Raw genomic sequence first — 23,100 nt, 5'->3', positions numbered from 1 at the left:
CATTTTGAAGTGACAGGATTTCAAACAAAACACTTTTATTTTTGGAGGCATCCTGAGTGTTTTTCCGGTCTTGATATGTTTGTCTTGACACAACTTCTTTTACACTTCGGAATGACAACATTGTGAATTCAAACAGTTCGGCAGTGTCACCTGCAGGTAGAAAGGCAGGACGTGTCTGATATCCTACAACCATCTACATACTCATTTCAAACGGAGAGACCAGCGAAAATGAATGAACTAGGAATGTTGGATACAGTAATATAGTATGACAAAACTCGAAATTATGATACTCTAATGATGCATTACAAACGATTAATGAAATAATTACAAGTGACAAGTGTTGTATAATATCTCAGAATTATAAACTAGCTCATACACCTTGGCAAATGAAAAGTAACACATTTCCATATAAACGCATTGAGCGCTTTGGGTTCCTGAAAAGCGCTTTATAAATTCAATATATTACAATTATTATTGCACCAAGATGATAAAGCATTTACGAATTATATGAATGTGTCTGTGATGAAGACATCGGACAACAATCCGTTAAAAAACATTGCGCTCATGTATGAACTGAACGTATTTTCAGTAGTACATGTTGTCTTCTTGGCTTTGTATGTATGGACCCAAAAAACCACAGATGCACAAGTTTTTGTCCAGAAGGTGTCAGCAGAGTACAGTTTACAGCAGCTGCAAAATACACTGCGGCTATGCAAGAGGTACTCTCCGAATTTTGCATGCATCTTAAGCTTCAACTTTCTCAAATATAATGCACTCATCATCGGAATCATCGTTATAGTACCTATCAAGTTTCTATAGTTTTCCTCAAGGCACCAAAATGACCCAATGACAATGACAGTGCAAAAGCACTTATCATAGGAAGCAACAGCATAAATTGGCATAAGCCATCTACAGGGCATTCTAATATGGACTTGCACCATGTGGTAGAAATAAGCTATATTGTATTTTCAATAGAGCTATATGTTTTGGTGAACTTGTGTTGTTTAATATCAACACAAAATAACATTTCAGACCTTTGGATTAGAAGACTAAAAGGGAGATTAGATTCATCGCAGTTGCCTCCAGTGAACCTGAGGGGCTGGGAACCCCATGACACCCCCCTAAAGGGCCCCTAAACGTCCCCGCACCCCACATTGAACCACCGCCGCCTCAATGAAAAGACCCATTCTTCCGCAGAGGGTGACAGCACAGCAGTCCAACTCAACGCCCGCCTCCTCAAACGTGTAAAACCAATGAAACCGAAGCTCTTCCATCAGCTGACCAATCACCCGCGAGCATCTCCCCGTTTCTCACCTATCAGCTCCGAGTGCCGGCGCCTCCCTACTCGGAGCCCTTGTGTCTGACCAATCAGGAGCGAGGCCGCCTGCGCGGAAGGCTGGGCGCGAGAATCGGCGGGATGGACAAAAATCATAACGCCAAGTGGAACTTGAGAGAAGTAAGACAGAAACAGCCCGGGCAGGGAGCCAGGAGAGCGGCGCGTCAGTCCCTCCAATATCACCTCTCTGTTCTACAACATTTCATTGAAAGAAAGAAGAGTCCGAAGAGACACTGCGACGCTTTGCTCTGGAGACAAAATGTTATCGACAGCGCGCGAGGCTTTCACCGAGAGAGCGTAATGTTGTGGACTGTACAGTGAGTTAGCTCGCGATCTAGCCGAGCGATGCTAGCGAGGCGCTGCCGCGTCTTCGGAAGGAACCAGCACATGACCCACGGCGATTTCTATGGATACACATCTTTTGACGTGGGATTCTGAGAGAGCTGCCAAACACAGGTTCGTCTTTGAAGCGGTTCAAGCCTCCCGCCGACTGTCATGGACAACGTGAGATCGCGCAGGTGGGTGCAACTGCGATAACAGTGCAGCTCTGTTTCATTAATCTGTTTGTCACAGGAGCCAGACCTTCCATGCATCTATTGTAAAAAACAACAACAACAACATATATATTATTATAACATCAGGTGGTTTCGGATCAGTGTGCTGTTAATACAGAGAGAGAGAGAGAGAGAGTTCATACTGAATACAATTCAATCTCTGACAGCACACTGAAGGTGCACCTGCACCGTGAGGACGTCCTCCTCTGAGATCTATGGACAGTGGTTGATGAAGAGTATCGCCTGATAAAACTATGAATGGTGTAAATATGAAATGTATTTAAAGTTGGAAATTCTGGCTTGTAAATCCTGAGACGTGTTTTAAACATGGTTTACACCTTTATTTATGTTTTTTTAATTGTTCAAACGGAACTAACTATACACACTAACAACTGAAGTGGCTATGCAACAGCAGCATTCTTAGAAACACATTATACTTGAAGGTGACAGGCAGGTCTGTTAGAGAAGCTGCAATGAATGAATATAACTATTTTATTTTTTTTACTGGTCATATTCTGTCTTCTCCAAATCAAAGGAAAAGCAAAGATAAAACGGTGCATGAGTTCAAATGTGTGCTGTTGCTTTTACATTTCATCTTTTCACATTCTGCCACAAGTAAAAAAAAAAGAAAAAAAAAAGTGAGTACTGGACTACAGTGATATGTGAGTACTGGAGAAAACAAACATTAAATTAGATTGTTGTGATTAGACTTGATGAACGATATGGGGCTGTTGAATTATAATGACCGAAGTGGGCAGAATATTGAAAAGTGTTGTCAAATGTTGTAATTATTCAATAACAAGACAAACATTTTGTGATTGAATATGACACATTCATTCAGTGGTTAGTTGATTAACATGTTAAATGCCAAATATTTATATCGGACTGTTGGTCGGACTAAAAAGAATCCATTTGAGATGTCTACGTGGGCTGTTGAAAATGATGATGGCAATTGCTCAATACTGTCTGACATTTACAAATAAATAAATAAAAAGGAGGGAAAAAATGAAAAATAAGTGGAAGTGGAAAAAGCTATATTGATGAGGATTATCATTCAGCCGCAACTGTTTATGTCTCACAACTTGTGTTGACATCTGGAGAAGGATGGGTGGCTCCCGTCTTTCGCAATTCAGGGTTCGACCTGCACATCCTGTATATTGAAATATCCTACAGTACTGTTTATGACTGTTGGGGAAGTAACACGGTGAATGGTTGGTGTACTGCTACTGAGGCATTCAGCAGAAACTGCTGTAGATAGTATTTGAAAAAACATTTCAATTTTCATTATCTCACTCACAACATTAAAGTTAGGTGGGCAAATAAGGTGGTGAAGAGGTTATATAAGTCTGCCCGTTTCTTGAAACTTTTTTGAACAACCGGACCGTTAGTGCTTTGCCATCCCCTGACCACACCCCTCCTCCATGTAAGTGAAGCACACACACTCACATACGCTTGCACACACTCGCACACCTCTGGAGGTGAAAGAGCCTGTTGATGTGTGATCACCCCTTTCCCTCAGCCCCTTTTGCCCCTCCCTCCTGTTCAGCGTACAGTCCACACTCATTTCCCCACTCCTCTTTGCTCTCTTGAGGTAGTCGGGCCACGGCAAAATTCAATTGCCATGTTCGGGCTTCGCTCCCGAAGAAGAGCTTGAGACCTGAGGAGAGCAGTTTTTTCCCCTTGTGTGTGTGTGTGTGTGTGATTGCTAAGGTTTTCTGTATGGTAAATAAGTAACTCTTGGGAATGGCAAACTTAATTTATCCTCTATTTATTAAAGTCTGATCCACCATACCACAAAGAAAGTGTTGCCCAGCAGCAAGTGTTATGGGAACACTGACGTCCAGAACACTATCTGCCAAATCCTTGTCTCAATAGAGAGGAATGTTTTGGTCTTGTTTTAGTCAAATATTAATACACGTTGTGCCTTTCTTTTTTTTTTTCTCGCTCTGACCAGGGTCTGGTCAATCCTCTGGCGGTCCTCTAATTAAGACCAGTGATTGTTTTGGTGTACACTGTTATCGTCTTACTATTAACATGTTTCTCCAGTCAGTTTTAGCTTTGCTTTCCCTTTACTCTATTTCCTTGTATTGCTTTTCTTGGCTCAGTGATGTTAGATACACTGAAGTTCTTCTCATTTTTATACAGGCTCATCTAATGAAATGTCCGGAGCTATTACAGGTCACAGTGCTTTGTCTTCAGTAGCCACATCTTTCATTCACCTGCATTACAGGGAAGAACAAGTCAGCCAATTAAAACTGACAAACTGATTTGAAAAATATAATTAAAGCTGAATCTGTGCCTTTACCTTTGCACTCCTACACACTAAGCTCTTGTTCAGAGACAGGATGTCCTTTGCATGAAGTAGCTTGACATGTATGCACTTGCACAAGCATAGATTTTAATGTGTACTCTGTGTAAGGTTACAGTATGTATTCGAAATACATTAGATATAACTATTTTATTGGTACCTCGCTGGTTTGGTTGCATGCATTACAATATTTATATCACTATTCCTGCTCAGAGTCACTGGCCTTATAAAGAAAAACATTGGCTCTGTTAATGTAACCTGCTCTTCTTTTACTCCCCCCACCCCCCGTTTGCCCTGTGTAGTTTTAGCAATGACGAGGATGAGGAGCTGCTCTCCACAGACCCCGAGAGCAAAGAGAAGAGCAAAGATAAAAAGACCCTGTGCAAAGTGAAGTGGTCCAGAGACGAGGTGAGTTTGTCAGGTTAGTTGTGCGTGTGAAATTAAATCTTTACACTGCATAAGTTTGTATTTTCTCTTCGTACTATTAAAATGAGCTGAAGATTTTCTGTACATTATAGGGAAACCTTAATGATCACTGCTGTTATTTTTTTGAACCATACAATAAAAGTGGATGGATACTGTTGTGCCTTCACTTCACTCATCTCTTTTTTCTTTTGTATTCCCCGACCCTCATCTGTCATCTGAAGGATGAAAAGCTGAAGAAGCTTGTCGAGCAGCATGGAACTGACTCCTGGAAACTAATAGCCAACTTTTTTCCAGTAAGTATACAGTGTAATATGTCTGCATTGTATGGCAAATTCTAGTCCATTCCTATCCATTCTAACAGTTAATGAGCACCAAAACCATTTACCAATCCCATAATTCGCACAGTTCGTCAACAGGATGCTTCTCACGGTGATGGTACAGTTAGTCACGGGTGCAGAGCACTGAGGAGGCAGATTCATTTTACAACTGCCAGGAGTAAGTTGAACTGTGAAGTAGTGGCGTGGTGTAATGAGGTGTTGCGCCTTGTGTGTCCCGGTCACAGGGGAGGACAGATGGCCAGTGTCAGCACCGCTGGCAGAAGGTGCTCAACCCGGAGCTGGTGAAAGGGCCCTGGACAAAAGAGGAGGATCAGAAGGTAAGAGGAGCTAGGAGTTCCTGATCTGGACAGAAAGGGAAATAGGTAAATGATAGGTGAGACAGAAGGAAGCTGTGGGGAGTGTCAAGTGCTTAGTCCTGGTCTGAGAGAAAGAAGACAAATGCCACAATATGCAATGTATCTCCTACCTCCAGATCAACAGGTCTGTGCACATGCGCAAGCTTACTTCCTGCCAAAAACTTTTTTTTGCATAGTAAATTCTAGACTATGTAATCCCTAATAAAACACAGACTTTCCATGTCGCTATTCTAGGGCCAAGCCCTTTTTTATACACATTCTACACTCTAATGTCCTTCCCCACGATCTAAAATGAGCAACGCGTTCCTTAAATGGATCACTTGTTCTCCAAGCATGACGAGAATGTTGCTCCGAAATCTTGGCATCACAACAGAAAGGCAGAGCCATCAATAATAGCCGGGCCGGCCAACTGTGACATCACAACATTTTTTTTCCAGCTGCAGCAGAAGTGGCCAAACCAGCTCTGCTGCTGCTGCTTTCTGTACACTGCAGCCGCTGTTGGCTACAAACAGAAAAGTTAAAAGATGTGATTTCCCCTTTTCATACAAGCTTGTTGTTTGAATGAATCCGAGTGTGGTTGTACTCCATCCTTTCATAAAGCAAAAGATGACAGAGAACACGACCAGAATGTGCCACGGTGTCTGGATTATTATTTTTCTGATTTAGAAATCCGAAATGATCTTCTGACTATCCCTCCTTTTGGTGATGTTTGCACAGGTTATCGACTTGGTACACAAGTATGGCCCCAAACGTTGGTCAGTGATCGCGAAGCACTTACAGGGCCGGATTGGAAAGCAGTGCCGTGAGCGGTGGCACAACCACCTTAACCCCGAGGTGAAGAAGTCCTCGTGGACTCAGGAGGAGGATCGAATCATCTATGATGCCCACAAACGCCTCGGCAACCGCTGGGCGGAGATCTCCAAGCTCCTTCCTGGACGGTAATATAAACTTTGCGCATTCATTGCATCGTGTATCTCTATATCCAGTTTACAAGATTTTTTTGGTACAGAATAATGATCTTCTCCCCGCAACAGGACGGACAATTCCATCAAGAACCACTGGAACTCCACCATGAGGAGGAAGGTGGAGCACGAGGGCTACCTGCAAGATGACTGCAAGACTCTGACTTCCTCTCACGCCGGGGGCAAGAGGCGCCACCACAGGCTGTGTCCCCCGACTCCAGCAGAGCCTCAAAACTGTGATCACAGTCCCCTGTCGATACCAGGACCCTGCCAGGTCCACTTTCAGTTTGCTCTTCATGCTATATGGTGTTTTAATCCTTTTTATTGTTGTCCTCAGTTTTACCTGAGTGTGACTCTCTGTGTTTTAGATGGGGGGATATCCATACGATCCTCACAGTGGACACATGATGGAAAGTCTTCCTGAAAATCCAGGCTTCCTGCCGGTGAGGCTTTGTGTGTTTTTCTCTGCATGCCGTTTGGGAAAACTTGTCACATTCTTTATTTTCTGGAACTTTCTGTAGATATCCCTGTGATTGCTAACTCTGGACTCCAAGTCAAATCCTTGAATGTCCCGTTAAATCTCATCTAACATTCAATAACAGACTAAAGGGGGTGAATCTTAAATATGTGTAAATCTGTTTTTGTTGTTGTCTGCTTTTCTTAACTCTTTCCTTTTCCTCCTGTCCTCTTCACCTCTCCTCCCTGACGTGTGTTTATTCCAGCCACCCTGCCTGGATGATCCCGACAGAGAGCAAAGAATTAAGGAGCTTGAGCTGCTGCTTATGTCAGCAGAGAGTGAAGTCCAGCGACAAGTGCAGTGCAGAGGTCCACGTGTAAGAACACACTCCGAATGTGTGTTAGCATACGTAGTCAGCATAGCCTGCCTGTGTCTGTAGCTCACATACACTGCAAAAAGGGTAATTTTAACATCAAACTTGTTATTCAACCGAGTCTTAAAATCTAATCAAGGTGAGATAAAGGCAGAATCATACAAAGTTTGTCCAACCATTATTATTATTATTTAGCCATTATCTGGTTTGATTTGGAGATAAAAAAAATACACTGACTCTTGATTAAAGAAAATGGTCATATTCCATCTCCTCATCTGACTTTACCTTGCTTTAAGGAAGAGAAGATTTTAAGACTCCTCGTCTAATTGACTCATCGATGGACTTCTTGCAGTGTACAGATGTGAAAACAAGATTGGCGCACATGTTATGCGTGCCTGTAGCCTGACGTGCTGTAGTGTCGCTATAGTAACTACCTTCCCCATCTTGCTACTCATTCAGACTGGCCTGAAGCTGTGCTTGGCAGCCACCTACACCTCCCCCGTTACCATTGTTCCCCACACAAACCTGCTCCCTCATCTCCGACGCCCATGCCCACCCTCGGCCAGCAGATTGGATTTGACCCAAGCACTCCTGTCTCTCCTGTTCCTATTCTGTCCCCTCTCACATCGTCCTCCCATTCCATTCACTTCCCCATTCTTCACTGTCAATTCCCTCCTCTTTGTTAGATGTAGTGGTGCAGATTTGCCAGTGTTTTCCACACTTTTCTTTCCACACACATCCCTTCAAGAACAGCCAGTTTCCCATCAAATCAGCCACCAGAATGCTGCTGCAGCCAAAGATCTAACACCAGCGTTCTCCCCCCTGTCCATCAGAGCTTGGAGCCGTTCTCTGTCTGGTCAGACAGTGTGTCAGATGACATGTTGACCACAAGTAGCAGCAGCCTGGAGGAGCAGGCAGAGAGAAAGCCCTGGAGGGGCCCAGAGGTTGGCCAGGGTCCTCCAGCACAGCTTCCCATCTCTCCCAGTAAGTTCCTGGCAGTGGAGGCCAGCACTGTGCTCTCCACCCTGCAGAGCATACCGGAGTTTGCAGAAACCATGGAGCTCATTGACTCTGTAAGTAATCGGAGGACGGATAGAGTTCAAATATATCTCGTATGACGCTCACAACTGTATTAAAGATCCACTGTAGATGTGTTTCGCTCTGCAGGACCCTGTTACATGGAGCGACGTGGCCAGTTTTGACCTGTCAGAGGCAGAGACACCGCCCAGGCACAATTTGGCAGGCTTCACCACTCTCCTGCAAGAGAGGACGATGGATACTTCAGGGGGCTACGCGTTCAACACTTCGACCACCATTTCAAGCCGAGACAAGAACTGCGCTCCCTTTGGTCAGGGCAGTGTCACCTCTCTGACTCCCATCAACTCATCCAAACCCTCCCAGGCATCTGCTGGGAGGAGGAGGAGGAGAGAGAGGGGAGAAGCGTCTCCCCTGTGCGACAGGACCTGTTCCTCGTTCTTAGAGAATAACTCAAATTCTCCAAAAAAGACACCCACAAAGTCACTGCCGTTTACACCGTCACGAGTAAATGTTTTTCTCTCCTCAAACATTGTTATTCCAACCTCAGCTCACTGCTTTGTAATGGTGGTCGCACTGGTAATGTGACTGACCTGCCTTATACGACTGTTTCCCCAGTTCTGCAACATATCGGGGGTGGAGCATCTGAGTCTGGACAACCCTGCCCTCACCTCAACTCCTGTGTGCGGCCAAAGGTGTCTCCTCAACACGCCGCTCCACAAAGAAACCACACCCAAGCACCAGAAAGAGAACGATGGGTAAATAAAAACAAAAAAATATAAAATGGATGAAAGCCAAATACTTGCTATGTTTTCTGAGACCTTCCGACAAGTTTGAATCTTAATTGAATCCAATTTTTAGGAGGAGAGTGCTAAATGTGTAATATTCTCTGTCAACTTTCTAGTTCGCGGACGCCCAAGTTCCGTAAAACTGTAATGATTCCAACCCCAAGGACACCGACTCCTTTCAAAAATGCTTTGGCTGCCCAGGAGAAAATGCACGGGCCCCTGAAGATGGAGGTAATTTGACAAATGTGACTGTCTGCACTTGCCTTTATGTATAATAACTTACTAATACATACAGTATATTGCTTAAATATCGGTTAAATTCGTTCATTTATTTATTTATTTTTAATCAAGGTTCTGTCAGCGACCACATATGGTACCCTTCTTGTTCCTGGTTATATTTACGTGTCGGTTCCTGTTTTTTCAGCCACAGCCTTTGGCATTTCTAGAAGAGGACATTCGAGAAGTTCTGAAGCAGGAGACCGGAGGGGACATCTTCATCAGAGCAGATGTGCAGCCCGACTACAGAGCATGGAAACATAATGTATGTGTAGTATGCACACCTTCTGACAGTGCTACATGACTAATCCACTTTCTGTTATTCGCAAAAAATATTTTTACAGGCACAAACATTTGTGTATCTGTGAGTCTAATATAAAAAGGAGTCTATCCCTGATGGAGAAAGAGGATTTACTGTTTGTATCTTGGTCGTTTGATTTCAGATGGATGGCCCCGCTAGAAAAGTGCGCAAGTCCCTTGTGTTAGACCCTTGGGCTAAAGACTGCCTCAACGTCCAACTCTTCCAAGAGCAGAACAACAACAACAACATCACAGAAGTAAGTCACTTTAAGAAACACTGGTAAAGATCCTGTCGCTAGAAGAGAAAACTCTCTGGTAACTACTGTTGAGGTGACACACCATGGTGTCGTCAACCGTGAGCCGCCTTTCACTGATGTTCCACTTCTTTAACCCTGGAACATCTCGAGGTGCAGAGGTGGTAGAAGGGATGTCTCTTTGCCAGAAGCTCCATTGTCACCACTGCCAGGTCTTGAAGACCTTTTCCTCTCCATAGACTTCAGGAACTGCTGGGTGGATGTTTCAGTGACAGTTCTCTGGACTTTTCTTTCGTTCTCTCGGAGGCAGCTTCCATGTCTCTCCCCATGGAACAGTCAATTCAGCCATAATAATCCTCCTAGAGGTGGATTAGAGTATTCTCTTTGGCTGTAGGGAGGTTATGGTGATCTCTTGTGGGAACTTCAGCTGCCGGTTAAGTTTGACTGTCATGGGTCACAGGAGGAGCCGCTTTCCCCTTGCCTGACAAACTGGCTCAGATGTTGTCATGTTGCCAGACTGGTCCTGTTTCAGTCCAGCCTGTGTGCTTTCAGGATTAAGGCCAGCTGGGTCATGGCACCGTCCATACCGGCCGACATTTTATATGTAACAATACACCTAAAAATGCTATCGCGTTTGAGTTCAAATTTAGGGCAATGGCCATTACTTCTTTTGTTAAAATACATCTTTATTTACAAGATGCGCCGCTCACTGGATGTCATATTGCAGAAGCCGGAAGAAAGTCTCCTAACAAGTTCCTCGCTGATCACCCCGATCCCCGAGCAAGAGGAGTGCAGCCGCCCTTTGACTTCTGGGAGAGAGAAGCCCGCGTTAATCCCTGTGCATCCCCATCGCGTAACTAGCCCGCGGGTCAAGAAGGTCCCCCCTTCCCACAAAGCACCAAAACCCGCCGCTGCACAGGTAAGTTACAAAAATATAAAGTCTAAGAAAGCTCTTGGTGTGCCATTATGGCTTTTAGATCATGCGGAATAAGCTTCCTTAAGAAGCTGCTGTTTGTTCTCTCTGCAGGTGAGTGAGTGGGAAGCAGTGGTTTATGGGAAGACGGAGGACCAGCTGATTATGACAGAGCAGGCCCGTCAGTACCTGAACCCTTACCCGTCGTCTGGCTGTACCTCAAGGGCCCTTGTGCTTTAAAGCCGCTCGCTGCGAAGGCGACACTACTACGCCCCGTCCGACAACTAAAAACCTCCACTGAAACCCTGTAAGAGACAATCCAGTGAAGACAAATTAATATTATTTTTTATTTTGATGCAGGTATGCAATGCCAAGGACGTCCACAAACAGGCATGGCTGCTGGTATCATTCTCACTGCCCAAGTAGTTTGTTGTTTTGCAGGTTTGGCCTGTACTTCCTTTTGAACACACACAGCCTAGCTACAGGAGTTTTGTACAGATGAGAAAAAGGCTAGAATTTTTTTTTGCACTAGTTAGCAGCGTTGAAACAACCTGCATATATAGTAGGCTGTAGACATAGTGTTTATTACTAGCAGTGGCTGCTTCTGAGTTTTATATTGCTAATATATTGTTCAAATAACAAGAGACTTTTTATGACGTATTGCTATTTGTGTATCGACGTGTTTTGCTAAACTGCCCCGTTGCCGTTCTCAGATACAAACCACGCACATGCAACATCTGTAGCTTTTTATTGACACCCATGTATCTTTAAAATCACACCATGGGTTCTGAACCGACTCATAGACGCATACAGTACATATTTATAATGTTAAGCTTTTTTTTTTAATCAGAGACCCAATAATGAAGGTAGAAAAAAAAATTTGTGACAGCAATGTTATTGGTGAATGCTTATGTGAAGTTTTTGAAGATGGAAATTGGAAGCTGTCAGTATTGCACTACTGAGTCGTATTTGCTGCTGAGGAGCAATGTTTTTAAGGGCAAACTGGATAGCACTTGTGATGGTATCATTTTTTTTTAAATTTATATAATAACATTTCCTTTCCAAGGCCATAGAGTCTCTCGAGACACGGGTTGAATGTATTTCATTGCAATGTGCATGCGTAAGAACCTCAAGAATGGAAGGGTACCTTTATGTTTATTTCTGTTTGTTTTATTTATTATCTGACAGCTCTAAAGCCTAGATATTAATATCTAATCAGATACCATGACATTTAAAAAAAAAAGGAGTTTAACTTTGCTGACAAAACGGCCTAAAAAAACCTTTACAGTTCTGTCATACAAAATGAACGGTCGCCATCGCTGTGGTCGGTGTTCATGTCATCAGTGTTCTGCAACAGGCATTCGGTCAAGAAGGATTTATTTTCTATGTGAAGGCTGTAGGTTTTATTTATTTAATGTTTACTAATTTATTTATTTCTTTAAAAAGAAAAATCTTTAAGAGAAATTATTGAAGAATTTTATTGCCTTTTTTTTTCAAAATCAGGATCAGGCTAACATTCAGTTTCATCACACCAAGTTAGAAGAGCGTGCACTGCCACTAATTTAATGTTTCATTTCGGGCAAGATCGGGCAAATTAATCATCGTGTAGTCGAATCTGTGATCTTGTAACATGTAGATAGACACAACATTTTTTTCTTCCCTTGATACAAATGTGCTCTTTGCTGTTAGGTAGCAGGACTCCACCTCTGACCTCTAATCATAGACAAATTGCACTTTTTTTTTTAAATGCTTGTTTGTTCATTCTGATGATGTAGCTCTTGTCCTCTTTTATTTGTGCGCGTGTGTTCGAGTGTGAGTTAGATGGATTTCATTTTGTAACGGATGCTGACATTAAGATCATGCTGCTTAATTTTAACATGTTCTTTTCTCCTGTTCTGCTGCAGAAAAGTGTTTAAAATGCACTACACGTAAACCGTCCAATTTTTCTAGACGAGATGATTGGGCAAAAAGAAACAAACCTTGCATCCTGCTGAAATGCCGCTGAGCGAGATCCTAAATCCCTGCCTGCTCACTAATTATGAAAGAATGTAAATACACACGATTCTGAGGAAATGTACTACCACACTGTGCTTCAATGATAACAGGCAGGTTCATTTTCATATTTAACCTTTTTCTTACGAAGCAAACTTTCTATTATCTGGTTAAGTGACACGATAGCTATAAATGGCCTTTGTGTCGTCGGCATCGATTGAAACCAGCCTTAGTTGTAATCTGGATTATCCTGCGTTTGGGTGAGAATAAGAAGGGAATCTTGTAGGGGGGATCAAGTGGAAAGATTACGGAGTATTGAGTACACAACTGTTTTTAATCTGGGATCTGAGATGAGTCTAATCTGTACATATTTGTGTTATTCGTTCTTGTGTTTGTACATTCCGTTTGTTGAGTCCAAGTTAATATGTTTGTGTGTTAACAGCATAGGTTTTGAGGGAATTGAGTACATCGACAGGATGGTAGCACCTGTCAAATACTACTGTAGTTATGCATGAGCAATACAAAAGACGCTGGACTTTGAGAATCGCAGATTGTAACACTCCCAACTGTTTTGAAGCATTTTCATAACCAAGGCACCGCAGGCACCAGGCCAAATTTCTTTGTAACCGTGTACTTAATGTGGAAAAATAAAATGCATTTGTGGCATGACTTCTTTAGTATGGAGAATTTTACTGTGTAATATCTTCTTTCTCTGCCTTTTCCTCAATTCAAATGATTGTGCGTTCTATGGTGTTTCCCATGCGATACAGTTTTCTGATGGGTTTTTTTCTGACACTCACAGCAGGCCTAACATCCTCTTGAGCTCTTGCCAAAAACTGATCCCTTGAAGGATCAGCTTTTTGTGGCAAATAGAAATAATAATTGTATCTGCAGGTGGAACTGACAGTCAAGCAGGTGGACTGTCGAGGCCTGGGTTCGACGGCTGACTGAGTGGTTTAAGCCGACTCCCCTGTCATGCCCGCGTGTATATGTCGGGATGCTGGGTTAGCATTAGCCTGGGGTCCAGGGGACACGAGCCCCCTTCCATCAGAACAAGAGGCCTCTCCACAGGGTCAGCTGCTGCCCCTAAAGGGGCCCACTCACCCGTGACTTAATGCCCCCGGGCTCCTTTTGTCCTCGGGGGCTGTTGGTTTTTACGGGGCCCATTCGCTCAATTGCCCCCCAAATGGAGGGAGGCAGAAGAACGTGACGACTTGCCTTATGCTGACGGAGCAGCAATGCACACACGCACACAAACAATGTGCACTTAAACACGCGGCCGCCGCATGCACGCCGTGTCCACTTAATCAATCTGCCCTCCCTCCTCGCTCATCCTCGTACAAGGGGGTCTTTTGTTCTTGGGTGACCCTCGCTCGGTCGAAAGATGTCAGGGACCTTTTGCCTCTTAATTGGTTATTGGCAGCAGCCTCTCCACTTTATGCTTCGTGCTCGTGTTTATTAAGGGGAACAATCTTCACCTCAAAGTGACCGACTGACGCGCAGACGCTAACTGCTGTGCACAGACTTGAGAGATTTGCGAAGCTGCTACAGTGAGTTACTATTGAAGGGTGTGTGTGTGTGTGTGTGTGTGTGTGTGTGTGTGTGTGTGTGTGTGTGTGTGTGTGTGTGTGTGTGTGTGTGTGTGTGTGTGTGTGTGTGTGTGTGTGTGTGTGTGTGTGTGTGTGTGTGTGTGTGTGTGTGTGTGTGTGTGTGTGTGTGTGTGTGTGTGTGTGTGTGTGTGTGTGTGTGTCTGACACCATGAAAACCAAATATCTGCCTTCTTCTTCTGAGCACACACATACTCTCTCTCTCACACACACACACACACACTTTGCCTTTGTGTACGCTAGACAGCAGATGGCAGCCCATTATAAGGCTGACAGAACAGTCATCTGGCAGGCACCCTGTTACCCCTCCCTCCCCTCCCCCCATTCCCCAAAAGACACCCTGCACACAACAGCAGGGATAGGACACTTTTAGGCGGGAGAGTCAACAGCCCTTGGATTGTGTGTGTGGATGTGTTCAAATTGGACCCCGGCCTTTCCGCCCTATATAGGTCACTGTTTCCACTTGTGTGTGTGTGTGTCAGCACCGTGTGAGGTAAGTCAGGCTCCCATTCGACTGAGAGCCTGCTGTGTTTTGAAGCAACAGTATGTGGCCATATCTGAATTTGAATAAATCCCTTTCAGGCACACATAAGACCTGAGATTATCTTAATATAGCAAGACGGCGGCTATTAGGTAAGTGGTACGTCTCTTTTTGTTCACCTCCAATTAATGCTCATATTATACACTATAGATTTAATCTTGTTAAAGTCTGTAATCTGGTTTCTGCAAGATATTCTCAGTCCTCGTCCTGAGATTAACTGTGAGAGTAGCGGCAGTGGAGAAGCCTCCCAGTTGTTCTCCTCACAAATCAGAGTTTGCTCAAGGGACCAGTGGAGCTGTCTTTTTAAAATTTATTTATCTGTAACATGTACACCCTTTCCTTTCTCACAGTCACTGGCCCCAGAGTGACTGCCTACTATAGCCTTTATTACAAAGGATTATATCAAACAGTGGAGGAGGAGTAGGAGGAGTGTGTATGTTTCCCCTGAAGAGGTCAAGGCCAAGGTTAGGATTGGGTTTGGTGTTTGTGTCCTCTGCGGGGAGGTAATCTACAGCCGATCCCTTTAGAGACACTGCTGCGGGGACGTGCTGGGAGGGGGAGCCACCGCAGAAGAAGACTATAGGTGTGACTTCTGAGAGCTGCTTTGGTGTTGCCAGGGGCGACTGACACAATCCCTGGTCCTCCGGCGAGGCTTTCAGCAGGCAGGCCTCAATCCCACTTCCCTTTCGCTTGAGAGCGTTCTCGCTCCAGCACTGTTAACTGTGGAGGGAGAGGCCCAGAGGATGAGGTAATGCACTGAGGCATGTTTCCACTGAAGTAAAGAGACGTTAGCCGGTAAAGGGTTTGCTGCTTTTATTACTTTAATAATAATGATAATTACAGCTTGGATGTTATGCAGCCAATTACATATATACATAGACACAGATTCACATGAGCAGAGGAAGTAGCACAAATTATGAAAAATTGCTCATTACTTCACTCGTTTCCACATTTAAAACAGCAGTGATTGTGTGATTATATATTTTTTCCCTAAGCATATATCTGGCATGGGATGTTATCGTGCTGACAAACCTGCTGCTGCCCATTCAAAATGTACAGGCATGTCGCACCCTTGGTCCCGCCCCCATCAGTGATGTCACAGCAGGCACCGTCCATCGCATGCGATTGGCAAAACACCTCCTGTGACGCCATTAATTGGTGGCTTGTGTGTACATATTTGCAGCGGGGTGTATCTGACCCTCTTGTTTTCTTGCGACGCAGCCAAGTCAAGAACACCTGATGTGACAACAACACTTGCTCACATCAGGATGCTCGAGGCCTGGCTTCGATACTTTTCAGGAGCTTCTCTGCCCACCCAGCAACCCCCTGCTATAGCAGCCCCGCCACGGTGAACTCGGCTTAGCCACCGTGCACAAAGAGGAGGGCCTCTTAGTCGCCCTCAAAGGCGCCATTGGTGGCTCCCTGGCATTCACTCTTTTTGCGGCACTTGGACAAAATCCTGTGGAACAGGCCCGAGGATCTGTGCGTCTGAGGTTGGGAGGCCGCAGGCTGAGGCAGAGGGATGTGGGGCCTGTGTTGCAGGACGGGGTCCTTCCTCTCAACGTGGCCCCCATCCAGCACCGCTCCTCCTCCTCCTCCTCCCCCTCCTCCTGCTGCTGCTGCTGCTGCTGCTGCTGCTCCCTCTCCTCCACCACCTCCTCTGCTCCCCCTCTTGAGCGCCTGCAGAATGTGTCCACTGGGGGACAAAGAGGAAATAACAAACACAAAGGCCCTGTTTATTCCTCATGACCCAAATTCCACTGCTAGCAGACAAGACAGGCACGGAGCTGTACAGAGGGCTCTGTGTAGTGTGTGTTTGTGTGTGTGTGCGTGAGTGAGTGTGTGCGTGTGTGCGTGCGTGCGTGCGTGCGTGCGTGCGTGCGTGCGTGTCTGTGTGGGGCAGCCTGTCAAATAAAAATACCACCGACACTTACACAAACTGCAAGAGAAATACAGTGCCCTATCAGACAGCTCTTCTTGTAACCATATTAAAGGCAAGATTAAACATTTACCTTAAAAAAATTATATTTCATATTTGACTACAAAGCATTTCCTTTCCCCCGCTTCTCTTAAGCCCTAATGAGATGCAATGTAGTGACCGTGTGGGTGGGTGGGTTTAGTAATCAGTGTGCCTTGTCAACTAATGAGGGACGAGAGGGGCCACCTGTTCAGGGGCGCTGGGCGTAGAGCAGTGGGATGGGACTCGGGGATGGGGGATGTGGTGGACAGCTGCTGGATGCCGAGTCGTGTGCATGTGATGTGAATATGTGCACTTTACTTTTTTGGAAGAGTACATGTATGTCTGTTGTTGTGGCTGCTGTAGGAGTTTACACTCACTTTCCACATCGACTGCGTACACCTGAGTCGTTGTCCCACGCTGAGGTTCTCACAGACAGACTCCTCTGCTGGCCTTTGGGAGGAAGTCGCAGCTGAGAGTGAAAGACAGTGTGTTTGAGTTAAAATGTTTCATTGATGTGTTGAAATAACCTGCCCACTCCCTGTCATATTGTCTTTTATCTGTTTTGCAACATTTTGTCCACCTCAAATCACAGTAGACTATTTTTAACCTAAATTAATTTCTTCATTTAGACATTTGTGAAACCTATTTGAACCTTACTTTGAACATATCCTCGTTCATATCATCACTTTTACTACTGTCCAAATGACTTATTATGTCATCTGAAGTCTATTAATACAACAAAACGTGCAGCTAGAATTTAATAAATAAGGAAGCTCTCCTTTCTCCATTTAACACGTGCCTGATTGTATACAAATGGATTTCTGATAATAACCTTGTTGATGCTTTAGAGGTCTAGAGAAAACCACCTGTCAAACATAATACAAACGTATGGGGATAAGGATGTAGTCGAGCTCTCCTGTCAGCGCCCTCATAAACTTGATGTTCACATATTAACTCACTCCAGTGACTCAGCAATTACATTTCCATAAAGGTTTTTTTTTGGGGGGGGGGGGGGGTTAAAAGACAATGGTTACAATCAAATTAGCAGAGGCTGACACATCCAGACTTTTAGTCTCCAATCCGGGTCAAGCTCCAAAAACCCCACACCTCCAGTTTGTAAGGATTTTTGCTAAGAATGGTTAGAAACCATTGATCGTAATTTACGATCATTAACCAGTCAAAAACTAACTTGGCCATACAGCACAGACAGAAATATCTCAAATGAGATGATCAAAATTGTTTTGTAGGAAAATAAGGACTGCAGGTACAATCCTGCACTTTCGTGGAAGTGTAGAACCTAATAGTACGTGTACAGATAATAAGGCCCCATGAGACAAAATGGTGACTTGTGAATATGGGCTTTAGAAATAGAATTTGATTGATTGACTAGAATATAAAACACAATGTGCCTGCAGCAGCAGGAGCAGGAGCAGCTCAGTCCAGTTATGCTGCATTGCTGAGCACATTCAGGCAGCAGACCAACCTGGCTCAGCTCCATCACACAGGAGGCGGGGAAGTAGCCCTGCTGGCCGTGCTGCCTCCGCCCAAACCACCTCTCCTCCTCGTGTTTGGACAGCACCAGGATGACATCACCCAGGGACAGCTCCAGCTCGTCTGGCCAGTGGGGCCTGTAGCTGTGCACCACCACCATCTAATGGACAGATGGAGAGTGACAGCCTGGTATGAGTTGTCTCAGATATTGCAAGATGCACCTTCAAATTTGTATACCCATTCTAAAATAAGATGTGGTTTGTTGCTTTGCTTTTGTTTTGTACAGATACAAAGATGTTCGTCGGTGTCCAAGTGCTGTTTGCGGTCTACAGGTCAGACTCAGTGGAGAGGATTATGTGTCAGGACCCGGAGATTAACTGCCGTTCAGTGAAATAAAAAACCCTTAAATCTGGGTCTACTCTTCATCATCTGTTTGTCAGAGGAATTAGATAAACGATTAGATGATGGCGCTACAGGAAATTGATTTGACTTTACATAACGTCAATGTCAAACTCATATCCATCAGTATGGGGTCAAGCTTTCTATCAATTGAATGTTTTTTTGAGTATCAGGTAAAAACGGTTAACTTGCCTTCTCAGCTCCTGCTCTGTATCGATACCTCCCTGTGAACCAGCAAAGAGGTTAGTCTTATCGTTCGCCACAACTGCAAGTGCACATCTGAGCCTCTTCACATAAATGCATGTACAGTACATGTGTGTTAATGCAACCATGTCCTTCAGAAGAGGAGCGGTCCTTGCGGAGAGAAAACATAGATTTATTTACCCCCCATTCATCATCTGACATTGACATGCCATCTTTCCCCTCTCTGGCAATGTCAGCAATGTCATGCTGAGCCACGCTTCACTGCAGATATGATTCCACTCACCTTGTGGAGCAAGGACGGTGGTGAAGACTTCAAAGTGCTCATGGCTGTGCATGTAGATGCGCTGCATCTTGAAGATCTGACACTTGCACACTGGGGCAAGACTCTCCTCAAGGCTCTCTCTCTCTCTCCGTGCACTACCTCAAAAATAAATGCAGCTGACTGATCCACTGCAGCAGCTGACTGGAGCAACAACACAGCCTCCCTTGGGTACGACACGCTCAAGTATCCACAGCATGGGACTAGGGGGGGCAAATAAAATTCAAAGTTTATGGCAGAAAAGTGTACAATTAATAGACTGATTGTTTGGTTTCGGAAGATCTATTTTCAACATCTTATATTTCAGCAGAGGGGAAATAAAGGGCGGACTTCATCCCAGAGATCATGCTTGACCACCTCATCTTCATGCCAGTGCCCATTGTTCTTTGACCATCTGGTCACATGCGATATAAGGCCACCGCCGACGAGGGTGATAATTCATAATTTTACCTCATCAACAGTGCTTGATTGATTTTGGGGGTTATTGACTGTGTCCCGATTTCTGTGGGCCTGGGTGAGCAGGGACAAAGATGAATGAGCTTGGGACCGGGCGGGCGGATTGTTCAACAGATGGTGATTGAACCCCCCCCCCCCCCCCCCCCCCTACACACACCCACACGCCCCTTCACCGCCACCTCCGCCACCCGCTTCGGTGTGATGGGGCTTGGCTGTGAGGTTGTGCAAGCGATTAAAGAGCATCCATCAATAACATGAGAGATTAGTGAGCCAGATGATCCGAGTCTGAGCACGGGACGTTTCCTGTTGAACTGCTACGATCATGTAAAATGGCATTTTAATGAAGCTTAAAGGGTTGTTGACACAAGTACAGTGACTTTATCAACTTTATTTTCTGGGAAGAAAATGTGAGTGTTATTTTCCCAATTACATTCGAGTTTTTAACAGGAAATTAGATTGATATCCTGTCAGGAGGGCCACAGATTAGCTGCGCAAGAAGTTTGTTTGTGCACTGTGGATGAGGCCACTAATTCACATTATTATCTGATTACCCCCCCCCCCCCCCCCCAACACACCTTCTACACACGCACGGCTGCAAGACAGACAGAGCAAGAAACTTTAAACCCTTTCAGACCGAAATACCATTAGTTACAGAGTATTATTCTGACTTGAATGATCGGGAAATGCTGCTCAAGTGTTATCAGCAGCTTTGGGTTTGGGATGCCTGCGATTTCGCTACAGGTGCAGATAGTTGCTCCAGAAACTATCTGCTAAACTTCTCCCAGTTCAGCGTGCTGCCTTCAGTCTAGACACCAAGGCCACGGCCAAAGCCTTTACATAACCAAAAATACCCCACAGCTAAGCTGCTTGGAAAACCGATCTGAAAAAATACACCGACTACTGAAAAGCTCAAAAGTTCAAGCATTTATCTGTTTAGACAATTTAGGTCAGGGTTAGGGTCCTTAAGTGAAATGAAACAGAAATATATTGAGCAACACTCTGAACAATTTATTATTCATCTTTACTGGCATGTCAGCTGTTGATTACTGCCATTCAATTTGAGCAACCTGATTACCACAAATATCGATATTGTATGAAGACCTTTCTTGGCAGGGTTGGATAGAATGAAAATATATCACGAGACAATATAAATCTGTCCATGTCAGATTGCCAAAATTAATTCTGCATGTTTCTGAAGATTGCACCATTGCAATGTAATCAAAGTTACACTGCATTTTTTTTTTTGGTTAAATGCTGTATTGTGTTCAGGTTCTGTTTCACCAGATCCAACAGAGGTTTAAGCTTCACACCACTGGTCATTACAGTGGATTTACAGTTAATTCAAAATGTTCTGCAGAAATTCCTGTTGCTGGACATTTCTTCTTCATTACTTTTTGTATCATCTTTGAGGGGAATAGCTGAGCGCAATAATGATTAAAAAATTCATAAAGTAAACCATGTTGTGATGCAATGAAACATTTGAGGCATTCTTTTTTATCGTATTATAGTTTTCTGGACTTTTAATTTTTTGTATTTAAGTATTTAGACTTTTGTTTTGATCATTTTACATTGACAACGCATTTCTAGCTCTGACTACAACCGTCGAAGATGTTTGAATTTATGATGCTATAAAACAAATAACAGTACGAACGTAAGAATCTGGAGCTGGAGGATGTGTATGTATATGAATGTGTTATTAAGCACCGGTGCTTTCCCTCTTCCTATTACAAGTAGATTTATCTGTCAGTGTTTTCTCACAGCTCTGAAGACCAGACATCCTGTATTCAATCAACCAGGAGAGGAAACACAATCGTGTGCTTTTAATATGCGTCAGTGTTTTTGGATTAATATTACACACATTGGGACCAATGTACAGTAAAGCAAATTTACAAAAAAGAGTGGAAAAAAGCCACACAGATCCTGGACAGTCTTGACGTCACACCACCGCCCCCCTCCTCATCCACATCATCCACAAGTGGAAATCGAACAGTCGATCTGCATCATGGAACGTCCGGTCCAACGCTTTGATGCCAAGGCACAACCAGAAGCAACAGGACACTGGAAGTTAGAGTCCTCAGCGCTTCCCAGGTTTGGATCTCTTGTTTCCGCCTCCACCACTCTTTCCTGCTCTTGCAGGTTTGCCTGCTGCTCTTCCTGGTTTGCCTCCTGCTCTTGGCGGTTTGCCTCCTTTGCCCTTCCCACCCTTTCCTTTGCCCTTCCCTGACATGTCGCCTTTGCGTCCTTTCTTCCCTGCCCCCTTCTTGTACCTGGCCGCCGCCTCCTCCCGGTCCTCCTCCCTCATCTGCTTGTTGACGGCCTTGGTGATGTCCAACTTGGGCCTCTTGCTGTCCATGATCTTCAGCAGCTCCAGCTGCTTCTGCCTCTCGCTGGAGAAGTCACCGATGAGGGGCCCGAACTTGCGCCGCTTGCCCGTGTTCTTCGGGGGCTTCTCCTTGGGCAGCCGGTCCTGGAACATGCCCACCGACGCCGTGGAGTGTTTGGCCACGGTCACGGCCCGGGACAGGTCGTCTTTGGACTGCTGCGCGACGGGGGTGAGCCCCACGCCGGGCACTTTGATCTTCTGCGCCCTGGCGATGTTCCTCAGCCGGTTGAGCTCGTTCTTGGCCACCCGCTCCTTCTTGGCTTTGACGCGTTTGGCGAACTGGTCCTCGTTGGGGTCCGCGGTCTCCGGCACCTCGACCAGCCAGTCCTTGGTGTCGTCCCGGGCCCTCTGGTAGCCCCAGCGCCTCTTCCACTCCTTGGCGTTCTCGTCCCACACCAGGTTGGTCTTCTTCTTCTTCTGTATGCCCTTCAGTTTGGCGAACTGCTCCCATTTCGTGGGCGGTTTGCGCTTCGGGGGCGGCTTCTCTCTGGGCAGCGGGGTCGTCGGCTCCGGCAGTTTGGCCACGATCGCCTCCTCGACCCTTTCCGTGGGCTGTTTCCAGATCTCGTTGACGAGGAGCTGCGTGTTGTCACGAGCCAGCGACTGCAGGAAGTCGTCTCTCCGCTGGCCCCCGAGGTCCCGCGACTCGATGCGGTTCTTGTCGCACGCCAGCAGGTTGCCGACGTCAAACTCCAGGTCCAGCTCTTTGTGGACGGTAACGCTGCGCAGTTTCTCCGCCTCGTCTTGCTCGGCTTTCGCCAGCAGCTCTTCCACACTACACGCAGCCATGTTGGTCGGCGCTGTGAGGCGTTCACTCCCCACGTGTGTGACACTGACAAACACGCCAAACTACTTCCGGGTCACAATTCGTCCCTGGGGCGGAACTTCCGGTAGCAGCCACAGGGGGGCGACATCGTGCTGCTCCTGTGTTTGTGTTATGGGATTTCCCCCCCAACAACATGCAGACATTTAGTGTGTGAACATAATCTAAAGAGTGATATACAAAAGTAATTAAAGGATACATTGATGAAAAAAATTATAAAATTAATAAAATGTTTACACATAGAAGAAA

At 45.1% G+C, this 23,100-nt stretch overlaps 3 protein-coding genes across 5 annotated transcripts; 1 reads left to right on the top strand and 2 right to left on the bottom strand.

Annotated features, from left to right (window-relative positions):
• Positions 1-1,410: 1,410 nt before the first annotated feature.
• Positions 1,411-13,337, top strand: mybl1 (v-myb avian myeloblastosis viral oncogene homolog-like 1). 3 transcript variants are annotated; one of them, XM_035619593.2, is made up of 16 exons: positions 1,411-1,854; positions 4,501-4,606; positions 4,846-4,917; positions 5,187-5,279; positions 6,036-6,256; positions 6,353-6,554; positions 6,649-6,723; positions 7,003-7,113; positions 7,944-8,183; positions 8,278-8,652; positions 8,764-8,903; positions 9,050-9,164; positions 9,358-9,474; positions 9,653-9,766; positions 10,491-10,682; positions 10,791-13,337. In XM_035619593.2, the coding sequence occupies exons 1-16, from the start codon at positions 1,832-1,834 to the stop codon at positions 10,914-10,916; spliced, it is 2,322 nt and encodes a 773-aa protein (XP_035475486.1). In that variant the 5' UTR covers positions 1,411-1,831; the 3' UTR covers positions 10,917-13,337. The 3 variants fall into 3 exon arrangements, with proteins under 3 accessions (XP_035475486.1, XP_035475485.1, XP_035475487.1); XM_035619592.2 differs by having other exon boundaries at positions 1,412-1,854; positions 8,260-8,652; XM_035619594.2 differs by lacking the exon at positions 7,003-7,113 and having other exon boundaries at positions 1,413-1,854; positions 8,260-8,652.
• Positions 13,338-15,628: 2,291 nt separating this feature from the next.
• On the bottom strand, positions 15,629-19,721 carry LOC118291537. Its single transcript, XM_035619845.2, has 5 exons — positions 19,154-19,721; positions 18,859-18,890; positions 18,260-18,427; positions 17,154-17,245; positions 15,629-16,512 (listed from the first exon to the last, which is right to left on the bottom strand). Exons 1-5 carry the CDS (start codon positions 19,218-19,220, stop codon positions 16,206-16,208), a joined length of 666 nt encoding a protein of 221 aa, XP_035475738.2. The 5' UTR covers positions 19,221-19,721; the 3' UTR covers positions 15,629-16,205.
• Positions 19,722-21,450: 1,729 nt separating this feature from the next.
• On the bottom strand, positions 21,451-22,866 carry rrs1 (ribosome biogenesis regulator 1 homolog). Its single transcript, XM_035619564.2, has one exon. The coding sequence runs from the start codon at positions 22,815-22,817 to the stop codon at positions 21,720-21,722; it is 1,098 nt and encodes a 365-aa protein (XP_035475457.2). The 5' UTR covers positions 22,818-22,866; the 3' UTR covers positions 21,451-21,719.
• Positions 22,867-23,100: the final 234 nt, after the last annotated feature.

Source organism: Scophthalmus maximus, chromosome 21, assembly GCF_022379125.1.
Source record: "Scophthalmus maximus strain ysfricsl-2021 chromosome 21, ASM2237912v1, whole genome shotgun sequence".
Classification (NCBI taxonomy): domain Eukaryota; kingdom Metazoa; phylum Chordata; class Actinopteri; order Pleuronectiformes; family Scophthalmidae; genus Scophthalmus; species Scophthalmus maximus.
Note: the sequence above shows the minus strand (reverse complement) of the source record. Positions and strands in the feature narration are given on the sequence as shown.

Coding starts and splice junctions, on each gene's coding strand:
- mybl1 (XM_035619592.2), top strand. CDS start 1,832: ATGGACAACGTGAGATCGCGCAG. Junction 8,184..8,259: donor CCATGGAGCTCATTGACTCT/GTAAGTAATCGG, acceptor GATCCACTGTAG/ATGTGTTTCGCTCTGCAGGA. Junction 8,653..8,763: donor TGCCGTTTACACCGTCACGA/GTAAATGTTTTT, acceptor CTGTTTCCCCAG/TTCTGCAACATATCGGGGGT.
- LOC118291537 (XM_035619845.2), bottom strand. CDS start 19,220: ATGCAGCGCATCTACATGCACAGCCATGAGCACTTTGAAGTCTTCACC. Junction 18,891..19,153: donor CACCGTCCTTGCTCCACAAG/GTGAGTGGAATC, acceptor GCTGGTTCACAG/GGAGGTATCGATACAGAGCA. Junction 17,246..18,259: donor GTGTGATGGAGCTGAGCCAG/GTTGGTCTGCTG, acceptor TTTCACTCTCAG/CTGCGACTTCCTCCCAAAGG.
- rrs1 (XM_035619564.2), bottom strand. CDS start 22,817: ATGGCTGCGTGTAGTGTGGAAGAGCTGCTGGCGAAAGCCGAGCAAGAC.